General features: G+C 39.9%; 2 protein-coding genes and 1 long non-coding RNA gene across 8 annotated transcripts in view; 1 reads left to right on the top strand and 2 right to left on the bottom strand.

Annotated features, from left to right (window-relative positions):
• Nucleotides 1-1243: 1243 nt before the first annotated feature.
• Nucleotides 1244-10121, bottom strand: slc66a1 (solute carrier family 66 member 1). 3 transcript variants are annotated; one of them, XM_037773650.1, is made up of 8 exons: nucleotides 9974-10121; nucleotides 8133-8326; nucleotides 7911-8040; nucleotides 7445-7532; nucleotides 6537-6691; nucleotides 6332-6424; nucleotides 4100-4285; nucleotides 1244-2209 (listed from the first exon to the last, which is right to left on the bottom strand). In XM_037773650.1, the coding sequence occupies exons 1-8, from the start codon at nucleotides 9989-9991 to the stop codon at nucleotides 2123-2125; spliced, it is 951 nt and encodes a 316-aa protein (XP_037629578.1). In that variant the 5' UTR covers nucleotides 9992-10121; the 3' UTR covers nucleotides 1244-2122. The 3 variants fall into 3 exon arrangements, with proteins under 3 accessions (XP_037629578.1, XP_037629577.1, XP_037629576.1); XM_037773649.1 differs by having other exon boundaries at nucleotides 8133-8329; nucleotides 9974-10106; XM_037773648.1 differs by having other exon boundaries at nucleotides 9908-9977.
• A 79-nt stretch (nucleotides 10122-10200) lies between these two features.
• LOC119490326 lies at nucleotides 10201-11139 on the top strand. Its single transcript, XR_005207378.1, has 3 exons — nucleotides 10201-10337; nucleotides 10492-10619; nucleotides 11001-11139. It is a non-coding gene; the product is annotated as an uncharacterized LOC119490326 (long non-coding RNA).
• A 1889-nt stretch (nucleotides 11140-13028) lies between these two features.
• The window catches only part of trim33 (tripartite motif containing 33), a 42414-nt gene continuing 40710 nt past the window's right edge, over nucleotides 13029-14732 (bottom strand). For all 4 annotated transcript variants that reach the window (XM_037772114.1, XM_037772115.1, XM_037772117.1 and 1 more), the window contains one exon: nucleotides 13029-13796. In XM_037772114.1, the coding sequence (XP_037628042.1) occupies nucleotides 13569-13796 (228 nt within the window). In that variant the 3' untranslated portion in view covers nucleotides 13029-13568. The remainder of the gene's footprint in view (nucleotides 13797-14732) is intronic.

The following is a 14732-nucleotide window of genomic DNA, read 5'->3' on the forward strand; positions in this document are numbered from 1 at the left end:
TGATGTTCCTGTGACTACAGCTGCACATATTATTCAGAAGTTTAAGGTCCATGGGACTGTAGCCAACCTCCCTGGACGTGGCCGCAAGAGGAAAATTGATGACATATTGAAGAGACGGATAATACGAATGGTAACCAAAGAGCCCAGAACAACTTCCAAAGAGATTAGAGGTGAACTCCAAGGTCAAGGTACATCAGTGTCAGATCGCACCATCCGTCACTGTTTGAGCCAAAGTGGACTTAATGGAAGACAACCGAGGAGGACACCAAATCATAAAAAAGCAAGACTGGAATTTTCCAAAATGCATATTGACAAGCCACAAAGCTTCTGGGAGAATGTCCTTTGGACAGATGAGACAAAACTGGAGCTTTTTGGCAAGTCACATCAGCTCTATGTTCACAGACGAAGAGATGAAGCATCCAAAGAAAAGAACACTGTACCTAATGTGAAACATGGAGGAGGCTCGGTTATGTTATGGGGCTGCTTTGTTGCATCTGGCACAGGGTGTCTTGAATCTGTGCAGGGTGCAATGAAATCTGAAGACTATCAAGGCATTCTGGAGCGAAATGTGCTGCCCAGTGTCAGAAAGCTTGGTCTCAGTTGCAGGTCATGGGTCCTCAAACAGGATAATGACCCAAAACACAGCTAAAAACACCCAAGAATGGCTAAGAACAAAACATTGGACTATTCTGAAGTGGCCTTCTATGAGCCCTGATCTAAATCCTATTGAACATCTGTGGAAGGAGCTGAAACATGCAGTCTGGAGAAGGCACCCTTCAAACCTCAGACAGCTGGAGCAGTTTGCTCACGAGGAGTGGGCCAACATACCTGTCGACAGGTGCAGAAGTCTCATTGAGAGTTACAGAAATCACTTGATTGCAGTGATTGCCTCAAAAGGTTGTGCAACAAAATATTAAGTTAAGGGTACCATCATTTTTGTCTAGGCCAGTTTCATTAGTTTGTTTTTTTAAATGATTCTGCTGAACCATAATTCAAAAACAATATCTGATTTTCATTAGTTAATTTTCAGTGAATTTTTATTTATTATTACTTTTGTCAGTTTCAAGTTATTTCAGTAACCATTGTTGGTTTTTCTTTCTTTAACGGAAGGGTACCAACGATTTTGCCTACGTCTGTATATATAAAATATAATAATATAATTCATGAAAAGACTAACACCATTGTGTAAATTATGGGGAGAATCCACCAACACTACCCAGAATAAAAAAGAACAGAGAAAAAGTATTTTTCATTGTTTAATCTTTACAGCACACTGACCCACTGAACATATTAAACATTTCTCAAAGTACAAAACCAACTTTTGTTGCGCAAAACTGTGAGAATGGAAAACTGAAAATGTGTAAATTAAACTTGGTAGTGAAATCTGTGTTAAGTGACTTTTATCCCCAGTGCAAACAAAACTGGTCAAGTGTCTGTATTTTAAAAAAAAAAGTAAAATAGTAATAGTATGTCTACAATTAAAAAAGATATCTAAAATGAACAGAAAAATAAAGGCTCATTTTTTTGTGATTACAGCACTTGGTGTAAACATCAATTAAAAATTTACTAAATACAATTTGCATTCTGAAATGTTTTACAAAACATTTCTTATTTTCCGATCTGACACATCACCACGACAAGATCAGACTGGGCTTCATGCAGTAGTTAGTGTCAGATCTGTCAAAAGGGTTTGGCAACTTAAAAAACATGGGAATCATTTTAGAGAAACCTTTGTGTGGCCTGGTCACCCCGGCCAGCAGGTTTCTGACATCTACATGACATCAAATTGAGGTTGTGACCTAAAATCAGGAAAGGAGTTCAGGTTGACAGGAGGAGTTTCCATGTCCAACACCTGAAACCCTCGATCGTCCCTTTAAAACTCTAACATTTAGAGCAGTGTAAATCACATCACTGCAGCTGAACCCAAGTGAAGAATCTCACAGTACTTTAGCAGATAAAAACACATTTAAACATTAAAAAAGAGCATAATAAATAAACCTATAAAATCAAACTAAAATGTTCAATTTTCTTTCATCCTGATTTGGTTGGAAATGTGATTTTGGGGGTTTGCTGGAAGTGAGTGTCTGTTCATGTCCCACCAGTACGATCATGGGTTGTTGGTTTAGCTCACGATCAGAGGCGTTGTCTCATCGTGGTTGACGTCCACCTCCACCTTAGCTTTACGGTACATTATGAACTGGATGGAGATCTGAACCACAGCCTTAAGGAAAACTAAAGAAATCCTGGGAAAGAGTCTGTTTAATGCAGCTAGAAACACACAACTATGATGAACAGAAGATGCTATTTGACAATAAATTGAATAATGAATTAATAAAAATGACCCAAATTGATGGTATTAAAAAAATATATTTTACTAAATACCAGACAGTGACTCCTGCTGTACAAAGTTGGATTACCAACAGGGTAACGTGGGCCCTGAAGCTCCAGATTCCCAGGATTTACCAAGGTCCCAGGTTCACTGTGTGGCAACTGAATTTTACTTAATTAAAAATTTAAAATGTAATTAATTGCAATTGTGTTGCACACAGATTTTGAGATCAATCTCAAGAAGAGGGTCCAATGGACCACAGACCATGGATGTAGAAGAGGGTCCAATAGACCACAGACCATGGATGTGGAAGAGGGTCCAATAGACCACAGACCATGGATGTAGAAGAGGGTCCGATAGACCACAAACCATTGATGAAGAAGAGGGTCCAACAGACCACAGACCATGGATGATGAATGATGTCATGCTACTAGCACTACTAGCTACTGGCCGATAGCCGGTTGTTTGGGAACAGAGACGTTAATACATCCACGGATGTATTAACGTCTCTGTTCCCAAACAACCGGCTATCGGCCAGTAGCTAGTAGTGCTAGATACAGGCCTACAGCATACAGCCGATGGTTGAATTATAAGATAATAAAAGTGATGAATTACAGCCAATATATCCATTATTACAGCCAATATATCCATTATTACAGCCGCATACAGCTAGCAGGAAGCTGGCAGAACCAGATATGTCATATGAGCGTGCAGGGCGGTGCGGTCCCGTGGGTCTGATGCATGTTCAGTATGCCGGGGAAAATAACTCTGGATTCAGCTGTTAGTTCATTTTACAACTTTCAGGACATCATGATTTAAATGAGGGCTATTTAAGTGTTCGTACTGGGAAGTTGATCTACCTCAAACGATCCTCTGATTTACAGACGTCTCTTTATACATTCATGGTCATAGACTCATTGAAGTTTTCAGTCCAAAATGGCAGCAGCGCTACCACAGCGCCATCTAGCGGATGTTGTCAAAAAAGCACCAGAGTTTGGTCGCTTTGCTTCTATACTCTTTGGTATTATTCCAGCACAGCAGTACTGGTTGGTCTCTGGGTATCGGAGCATTTAACAAGGCTGCCGTGTATGTACTCTGCTCGTGACCACTGTACCTAAAGAAATGGTTTGTGCTGTGACTTCTGTGCTGTGGCGTCATCTTTACCGTAGAGACATTTGAGTGATATCTATCTTCATCTAGAGACACAACAGGTTAATCTAAGCTTGGGGCTGTACCATGTGATAGGACCGACTGATATTCAGCTTTTAATAAACTGCAGATGTGACAGCAGAGCTGGGCAAGGAGCTAAAAAGGTATGACAACAATATTTAGAGAACCAAACTGATCACGCCATCTTTCCCCTGATACTTTTGAGTGCTGGCCCTTAAAACAACTACAACACCCAGTCATCATCAGGTCACATGCTTTCGGCCTGATCTAGTGTTCATTGAAAACAAAGCAGCAAGCAAGTTCATACTTCAGTCCACCACTTTTGTGGGGTGCAAAGAGGCACATGGCCTCCAGGGGGCACTAGTGCAGCTTGTTTCTTTGCTGGTGCCTGGTGACAAGCTCATTTCCCTGTGAGTGCTTAGACCTTTGATACTGTAAATTGTGTCTCCACACGTGCAGTCATGAGACCTAAACCCATCTGATATGAAGTGTCCTCTCTTCCAGCTCAGCACTTCCTAAAATGTAGCATGTACGTGGGATTGAGGAGAGCCCAGAGGCCAGGCAATAGCGGCCATGTTTTTTTTGTCTTTAAAAGGATACAATGAGGTCTAAGGAGAGGGTGCCAAGGCTGCCGACGAGCCAGGGCAGGTGATGGATCAGGTAGCTTCTCTCGCCCTGTCCCTTATCAGGGTTCTTCAGCAGGACACTCAGTCCGTATGTGGTGTTTCCCAGGATGACCAGCGCGAACAAGAAGTAAGACACTCCCTCTGTCGACTTCCTCTTGAACTTTGGGGAGCAATGAGAGGACGGGAGGGGAAATGGGAAGAACACAAACACAAATAAGGAATAGAAGAGTTTTTACACAACCACTATGTATTTTTTTCATGCGGCACCTACTCATCTGATTTATCTTCAACAATATCTGTCAGTTTAAATATGGAAATATTTGAATTAATGCACGTTTTGCACAATACTCATTGGGTACCCGTGGATACCTGACCCGATATAGGACTGTGTTTTCCACCTCGATACCAAACTATCTGAATTGTATTGTTTAGAACGTGTTGTACTGGATGTACTTTTACCAACATTAGTGTAATGAGAAAATGAGTGGAATTAGAAAACAAAAACTGTAACAATTATAATTTTAAAGTGTGCAATATACAGTGATGCTGAACTAATATTGAGGATGCTTAATCTAATCATCATTATTATCTATTTGTTATTAGTATTATCATAAGTATTAGTATTAGTTAGGGCTGTCAAAGTTAACGTGATAATAACACACTAATACAAATTCGTTTTAACGTCACTAATTTGTTTAACTTTAAAACTGAGCCCACTACAACTGAAAAATTGCAAGTTGCATTAATGCGTTAGAGTGAAGTTACTGGTATCGTATGAAACTAGAACACCCAAGGAATCCATTGGTACCAACCATGTCATACTAGCTTGTAGGGAAGGGTGCTAAATGTTGGCGAGGAAAAACCGTCATGGCCATTTTCAAAGGGGTCCCTTGACCTCTGACCTCCAGATCAGTGAATGTAAATGGGTTCTATGGGTACCCACGAGTCTCCCCTTTACAGACATGCCCACTTTATGATAATCACATGCAGTTTGGGGCAAGTCATAGTCAAGTCAGCACACTGACACACTGACAGCTGTTGTTGCCTGTTGGGCTGCAGTTTGCCATGTTATGATGTGAGCATATTGTTTTATGCTAAATGCAGTACCTGTGAGGGTTTCTGGACAATATCTGTCATTTGTTTGTGTTGTTTTTTTGTTGATTTTTTAAACTCTTTTTTTATTTGAGAACAAAAAACATCATCAAGTCATCATGGGTGTTGCAATGTCAGCTCACAGAACATTTTTTTAAATACATCTTGATATACAATGTCACACTTTACTCAATGGTGTAAATACACAATCCATTTTTCCCAGTACTCGATACTTTTTTCCAATTTAAGCCTTAAAATAGATGCGAGTCTTTCCATACAATATATTTCATTTATAATACCCCGCCATTGGTCTAATGTTGGAGGATCAGTCTGCAACCACTTTCCAGTTATAGCTAACTTACTACTTGCCAAGAGAAATATGTATCTTTGTGTAAAACAATCTCTGGTATTTTTCTCAAGTATAGTGTAATGAATGAGTACTTTAACTTTATTCCCATTATTTAATGGATCTCAGTTGCCCCCTCTTGCCGATATGGTTGTATTTTAGGGCATGCCCCAAAAATATGGAAATGATTAACCCAAGGGGTTCCACATTGCCTACAAAAGAGGCCCCCGCTCTGCGTGCCTGTTTGCAGTGCTGTTCATTTAGGAGTGATGAAAAATCGCACTACATTCATCCATCCAAACTCCCTCCAGGATCCTGAGTTTGTAGTGGTTGCCTGAGTCTCACATATCTCTGTCCAGTCCTCCTCTGTTATTTGTGAATCTGACTCTCTCTCCCATTTTTGTTTAATGTAGTTTGTGGAGTGCTTCTTAGAGTCTTGTATAATTCCATATAGTTTTGAAACCAACTGTTTATTTCTCTCTTGTTGTTGATGGATTTCCAATAATAAATATATACATATTTTTGTATAAAGCAGTATATTTGCCCACTCCCATTGATAAGAGGATTAAATACTTGACAAATCTCCCTTTAAGGTACATTTTGAACAGATAAAAAATGTGTGATTAATTTGCGATTAACTATTTTAATCGACTGACAGCCCTAATTATTATCCATTTGTTATTAGTATTAGCATAAGTATAAGTATCAGTTAATGTCTACCACCTTCAGTATGCAGCCAATAAGGAATCTAAACTTTGTCATACTCACATTAGTGTACATCTGGGGAAGTCTGGAACAGAGGTAGAGAACTGACGACACTGAGCCGATGGAGAAACCAATAATCTCTTTAGGGGTAAAAGCCTGAAGCGACAGAGAGCCAGACACAACAACATTACACCAGCAAAAAAAAAAGCCAGACACAACTACAAACACCACCCTCAGGTCTTTAATCCAACAAACAAATATGACTCACCTTGATAGTACTAGGGTCAGAGGTTGCGAGCAAGGCGCGACTTCTGAACCCAGAAGGAATAACTTCCTGTTGGGCACCTAACCCGGGGAGGTGGGCGAGGCTTGTGGTGAGGCCCAGGACATAGGCTACACCCACTGCATGCAAAACCCTCCTGCCTGGGGAAGAGACAACACCTGAGTTCAACATAGACACTGGGAAAGACATTTTGGCTACGTTCAAAATCGCATACTTTTTATTTTTACTTTTAGTACATACTGCAGCTGCCCAAAGTACTTACAGTTCCATGCAGTACGCATACAATTGGGACATACTACTTCATCATAACATTGCACCTTGAACTTTGACCCTCTTGCTCATATATGCACTGTGCAGAGGATTGTGGGTCAGAATTGCCAGAAAAGCATGCGACTGGGTGCAGTAGGACATCCTGGTATTTTTGGCACACTGCATTTGACCTATTATGTATTGGGACATACAACATTTTTTTGGCATACTAAATACAGTAATATGGTAGTATGGGTATCGGCACGCACAGCTAAGCACATTCCTCCAGACAAGGGTATCTGTGTCAAAGGTCACCAGTAAGGGAACAAACGCCACAGCAACATGAGGCATGTGATGACATCATGACAGGGTACAGCGATTACCTTCTTCCTCTGTCTGGACTAGTGTTGGATCATTATTCATCAGTACTGATATGAGACACTTGTTCGTGTAGTAGACTATTGCTACAGTTTTACAGTTGGGGATAAAATACATGTCAGGGATTATTTCTGTTCCATATGTTAAGAAAGTCCTGTGTGTAGCACACCAAATGAGGCACTAGGATTCAAATAAGGCTCAAAACAAGAACTTGGTTCTTATATTGTGCATTTGGAAAATTGAGTTATGAAAAAAAAAACACTCACTTTCTGCTATTCTGTTCCTCGTCATGTAGTACAAGTACATGGCCAGCATCGCCAAGTCAGCTATAACGTAATAAACGGCTGTATATGTCTGGATGACAAGGAGAAAGACACATGTATACAGGTCATGAATTTTTTCTTCTATACACAAATAAAGTCATTGTAATTGATCATATACGTCACTGATTAAGGAACAAATAGTTAGCTGGTAAAATATAGCTATAAAATTTGACAGTTTGTTTGCTTTATTGGTCATATTATTATTAAAAAATATATATATTTGTTTCTTTCAGTGAAAAAGAAAATTTTAATTTTTTTATGATCATTGCTTTTGACATTTTATAGACTAAAGAATTTATCAAAAACATTGATTTATGGCTTAATTGATAATCAAACTGATAGTTACAGCCCTAATCTGTCGTGGGAAACACCCTTACACTGAGAAAATCATTATATCACTAAAAGTTACCTGAAGAGGAAGCTGGTCTGCCAAGAAGGAGCCCACCAGATTGCAGGTGTCACCTCCCAACCACAGCAGCAGAAACCAAATAGAGAGGGCGCTGTCCATATTCCCTGTTTTACATGAGCTGTAGTACTGTCTGCAATCACAAACAACAGACAGAATTAGACATGATGTTTAGATAAAAGAACACTTCCTCTGAGAGCCACAGACACCAACACAAACACTTACGGAAGTGATGAAACCATGAAGCAGAGGATGGACAGGAGGCCTAGGTAGATGCTGGCCATATCCCTCGCATCCTGGGCACATTCCCCGAGCCCTTCCCAAACCCATTTGGACCCATTCGGGCACAATGAAGTGAAGTTTCCTTGAGTGGTCAATCCAAAGGCGCCCCGCGTAAGGACTCCGTCTGTCCTCATATTCTGCTGGAGAAAAAGGCTCTGTAAATATCCAGCATATTAACAAATAACACCCATATTCTACATCTTCTCTTCTAGTTACATAGCAAGCCTACAAACACTGTTTACATACTGCTTCCAAGAGAGTATACAAAAGAATGTGGCAAAAATATCTCCACATATCGAACCATATGGCACAGATGGGAAGTTTTCAGAGCTTCGTCACACACTCAATCAGCCATAAAAACACCAAAGACAACACATTAAAACACCAAAGACAACACATTAAAACACCAGAGACAACAACACATTAAAACATCAGAGACAACAACACATTAAAACACCAAAGACAACAACACATTAAAACACCAGCGACAACACATTAAAACACCAAAGACAACAACACATTAAAACACCAGCGACAACAACACATTAAAACACCAAAGACAACACATTAAAACACCAAAGACAACACATTAAAACACCAGAGACAACAACACATTAAAACATCAGAGACAACAACACATTAAAACACCAAAGACAACAACACATTAAAACACCAGCGACAACAACACATTAAAACACCAAAGACAACAACACATTAAAACACCAAAGACAACACATTAAAACACCAAAGACAACAACACATTAAAACACCAAAGACAACACATTAAAACACCAAAGACAACAACACATTAAAACACCAGAGACAACAACACATTAAAACACCAAAGACAACACACATTAAAACACCAGAGACAACAACACATTAAAACATCAGAGACAACAACATTAAAACACCAAAGACAACAACACATTAAAACACCAGCGACAACACATTAAAACACCAAAGACAACAACACATTAAAACACCAGCGACAACAACACATTAAAACACCAAAGACAACACATTAAAACACCAAAGACAACACATTAAAACACCAGAGACAACAACACATTAAAACATCAGAGACAACAACACATTAAAACACCAAAGACAACAACACATTAAAACACCAGCGACAACAACACATTAAAACACCAAAGACAACAACACATTAAAACACCAAAGACAACAACACATTAAAACACCAAAGACAACACATTAAAACACCAAAGACAACAACACATTAAAACACTAAAGACAACAACACATTAAAACACTAAAGACAACACATTAAAACACCAAAGACAACAACACATTAAAACACCAGAGACAACAACACATTAAAACACCAAAGACAACACACATTAAAACACCAGAGACAACAACACATTAAAACATCAGAGACAACAACACATACACTCGAGATAATACCGAGTTCCAGTTAACAGTTAACACGGAACAACATCAGAACAGCCCGTTTAGATCCACATTCTGCTGGTACAGTTCAATACAGTGGTGCTACGTGTGGCTACAATTATACATTAGGAAAAGCTAGAAAACAGACATTTAGTTTTTTCACCAAAATAAAACACACTTATCAGAAACCACAGGATAACTGTTAGCTACTAACTACAGCTAGCTAATAACCGACAGCTGGTCTCGCCTGTGGCTTTTAACAACATACCACACTGGAAATGAATAAAAGCCAGTGATCTTGCCTGTGTGGCCGCTGACATGGCGATAAAGTGTTTAACAGAACAATGAATAAAAGCCAGTGATCTTGCCTGTGTGGCTGCTGACATGGCGGTAGAGTCCTCAGACCAGAACAACAACTTCTCAGAGACTGAAGAGGCAACACGGAAGCAATAAAGCAGCTAGGTCTGTGTCCATGATCTGATTGGTCGTTAGGCTGAAACGTCACTGCAAGGCTCATCAAAATTGGCACGTGACTAGCGGCTCGTGAGCTCCAATACAAACCAGCCAGGACTTCAAAATAAAAGTCTAATCTGGGTCGGGCTCCAGGAATGTATATTTCGTCCATTTAATAAGAATTATATCCCTCGTCATGGGTTGGAAATGTGTGACAGACATCCCTCCGAGTTGTTTAAACTACATTTTAACACAAGAACATAAAAGGAGAGTATGAGGGTAAGACTGGCAAGAAAAAACACATTTTCTCTTTTTGCATCGGTTATTCTTCTATCGGTTAATCTACTGCACATCATGATAATCAGAACATTGTGTCTCATAGAACAAAACGACTGTAATTGATCTCTCAAAAACATCTTTCTTTCCCTTTCAGGATTGTTGTTTTTGGTTTTGGTTTTGAAGGTCGATGAACAAATGATCACTACTGTGATTCACAACGTTCAGGATCAACCTCAGTGAGACTGGTCGACACATTTGTTAATGCTGTGTAACAAGCTAACGGTCTGCTTTCATGTTAATGTGACTTATCTGTAGAACTGGGCCAACTTAACCATGCCGATTTGATGTTCCAGGGCTCACACATTTCACATACTCTCATCACATATCTACAAGCCTTGTTAAATTGGATTATTTCGCTGCACATGGTAATTCAGTCATTAGTCCGGAGTCGCCATTAGCCCTGAGGCCTCCTGCATTCTTCAACCAGCTTTGCATTTTAGTGTGCAGTCGTGAAAAACAATACACCTAGAATACCAGGTCCATGTGGGGAAATCCGCTGTAAAAAAAGGGCTTGTATGCAAATATTCACTCAGTGAAATTTGGAGAGGTTACTAGGCTTTAAGTCATTTAACAATGACACTTCTTCTCTTCTGTTCTATGCAGAGATGATGGGATGGCTAATTGTTGTTTATCACAATACAACAGAGGTTACTTGTTTAATCAGAACGACTGGTCCTGGTTTGATCTCTTCAAGATAACGATTGTCAAGAGAAAACCTCCTACCTGGAAGACTGGACACTTTGAATGAAAAAGAAAAGAGGATTCCACCACGACCTGTTTCTGAAGTTTCTGAGGTGATTCACAATATGTCAGCAGACAGTTAGTCAGCCTGACTGACTCAGCACCTCAGACCGCTGATGTCAGCTGATGTCAGCTGCTGCGGTTTGATGCTCAGGTCTGTCGTCACGTGCTTCCCGTATACTGACTCGGACCTGTGGCTTCTTTAATGGGTCAAAATGCTTAGAACCAGGGCCGGTTCGAGCCCTTTTGGTGCCCTAGACGAAATTTGGATTTCACCGACACCCTCAAAATTAAGATTTTTATGAAAATAAAAATGGTCTTAAAAACCATTGTGATGCCTATTGTGTGTTGTGGTTTACGGGACCTCGTAAATCGCAACACTCATCAGACATCACAATGGTTATAAGACCAAAATTAAGATTTTTAGTCTCATAAATAACTGTATTTATTTTAATATTAATAAACAATTGGTCCCTGATATTGTTGGCTTAAAAGTGTTTATAGTCAGTTCCACTACAACAAGAGTTACAGGGGTGAAGTCTATCTCTTTCTTTCTCCTTATTTCTTGATTTGTTCATTTGTTAGCTCATGAGGAGAATGAGGAAGGGCTCCCAGAAGGTGGCCCCCTCGGGGACCGTCTATATGTCCTATGCCTTAAGCAGGCCCTGCTTATAACAACACAAAGAAGGGACTGAAATTGGCAATGCAGAAGCCGAGGCTGCGATATTTTATGGAGTCAATGCCGACTTCTTCTTATCATAGAGCCATAAGCCATCGCAACATTTAGTTAATGTGCACCACAAAGTTGAACAAACTTCCAGAGGATTACACTGGCACTAACTTTGACCACCTTTAAATCCGGGTTAAAATCTCCTATAATCAGCATTACCTTTGACTGAATCTTAAATACTCTCAATGAACCAACTTGCCATACTCTTTTAATTAGCATATTAAAGCAGCAGTTGGCAGAATATTTTTGGCATCGTTGGGCAAAAAATTCATAACCTTTCAGCATATTGTAAATCAAGTGTTCTGAGAGAAAACTAGACCTCTGCACCTCCTCATGGCTCTGTTTTCAGGCTTTAGAACATCTAACCTGTGATGGGAGACTTTGACCAATCACAGGTCATTTTAGAGAGAGAGCGTTCCTATTGGCTGTTCATTCAACGGAGGCAGCTGTCAATCACTCCCAAACTCTGATCAAACGGTCAAACTAGGCAGTACTGATCCAATATGAATTAATATTCTGTTACTGTAATGTAATACTGTAATTTCTCACATAAAATGTTTTCAGAAACATCTTGTAGTGTACCGTTTAGCTGTAAAATGAGAAAGTTTGCTCTGGCTGGTGGGCGGTGCTTGGTATTTCCCCAACTGATCTCAACATGGCGGCCGGGTCATTAACTTTCTCATTTTACAGCTGAACAGTGCACTACAAGATGATTCTGAAAACGTGAGGAGAGAAATAGTCATTACAGTAACAGAATAATAATTCATATTTAATCAGCGCTGCCTAGTTTGACCGTTTGATCGGAGTTCACGAGTGATTGCTGCTCAGAGACGGCAAATTGCCTTTGTGTATGAAATGTGTTCTAGAAATAAACTTGCCTTGCCTGATGTTACCAGTAACTTCTGTAGTTTTCCTGCTGTGCTGGTGACAGTGAGGTCTGTGGATTATCCAAAGTGAAGGGGACACTATTTCTGTAAACACAGGTAGCTGTTAAGATTGCAAGAATTACTATAGAGATTCCATCCACCCTCAATTGTATTGTGGTGGAGGCAGTCATTTTGAAGACAGGATTCTTGAAACCAGGATTCTTGAAACCTGGAGAAATTAAACCAAAATGATGTACATGGCAACACCAAACCTACTCCACACCACACACTTTCTTTGATATATTTCAAGAACAGGTTTTATTGATGACGCACCCAAACATCTATACTGTAGGAATACCTTCAGTGGGCTAGATTCTCTTATTTACATAACGTTTCCACAAAGTCATACAAATACTTGGTTTCATGTCAAAGTATAGATATAATACATTAAGAACTGGGCACAGGGGATTCAAATGTCTTATAAAGCAACTGTCACAACAAATCTACAAATGAAAATGGATAGAAAAGAAAGGGAGCAATCATTAACTTAACTACTACAAAACAAGTCCTACTTCAAAATCTGTACAAGCGAGCTCGAGTGTCCATGAAATAAGGAGGGAATGCAGCTTTTCTATGTTTCTGTCCTCCAGAGTTCTGATAAAGGCAGATGTCTAATGTAGTTGACAGTAATTCTTTGAAAAGGCAAGGATGAGATAAACCAAGCGGTTTGTACAGCGGCTCTCGTCCTTTTTGTCTGCTGCCTCAAACAAAGGAGAAGTGTTTGACGTGAGGAAGACAGTTTTTCACTTCTCTTGTTTCTTTTGTGGTTGCTTCTCACTTGATGTGGACCAATTTCTCATCAATTTTTAACCGCTTGCGTCTGGGCTGTAAGAAGTCGTCTTCAGAGTCGTCCGAGTCCTCCTCCTTTTCCTTTGTGTCCGGGCACTCGGTTTCAGGTGTTTCAGGGGTTTCGGGGAAGCTCTCGCCTGGGAACATCTCCAGCAATTTCTCCTCAAAGTACAGGCTTACTGCCTTGCCAGATATCGCCATCTCTGATCCCACCTGCCGAAGGAGGAGGAGAGGGTGGGAGAAGAAGAGGGTGAAGAGTGATATGGAGGCAGTAAGTGGTGAGAGTACCATTAAGCAGGAGAAATGAATGGGTTGAAGCAGGGAGGAGGAAGAGGAGAATGAGGAGACAAATTAGATGTGGTTAAGACCCCTGGTGGTAGGCTGGCCCCGGCTCAACTTTGCTGTACAGAGCAGAGATATCCTGCCGCCCTGTCCCACTGTGGCTCCATGACACATTTCCACATTTCAATAAGGCTGCTTTCAAATACTTCCATACGGTTTAAGAGTCAATGAATCAACCATTAGGGCAAAATTAAAGCACCTGCAGTTTTAAAAGGTTGTTGAAAACTGGTTGTTCAATACCAGTTAGAACAACATGAACATTTAAAATACTTTTAATACCACTTATACATAAAAAAAAAAAAAAAAAATTCTGTAGATGTCACATGAAAAGAAAAGCCTTAATGCCTTTCCAACATCCACTGACGTCCCTGCTTTCTCAACAGACAACACACCAACAAACTAAAAACATACAATAAATAAATATTCATTTAACAAAGTGTTCCCACCACGACTGTTTGGAGCTTTTCAGATTACCTACGTTTATAATTCAGGGGTCTCAAACTACAACCGGCCTCGCTATGAGAGAACGACCTGTGGCCCCCAAGTAAATCAATTTGAGACCCCCGATTCTGTGTGTTTGGTCAGCTATCTTAACTCTACTGGCAATAAATGACACCACAGCCACTCAAAATGAAGTCTGGACTGTTGCTCATGTGCAGCGATTTGCTTAAAAACATCATGAACCAAAACTATTAGCGGCCATGCAAGCCATAAATCATTTTGGGGCCTCTCACCTGCAAATACTTTTAACATTAATTTACACTTAACTTTCAAAACACATTTTCACTCGCATAACTATACATTTTT

The sequence above is a fragment of the Sebastes umbrosus genome, chromosome 6 (genome assembly GCF_015220745.1).
Source record: "Sebastes umbrosus isolate fSebUmb1 chromosome 6, fSebUmb1.pri, whole genome shotgun sequence".
In the NCBI taxonomy this organism is placed as follows: Eukaryota; Metazoa; Chordata; class Actinopteri; order Perciformes; family Sebastidae; genus Sebastes; species Sebastes umbrosus.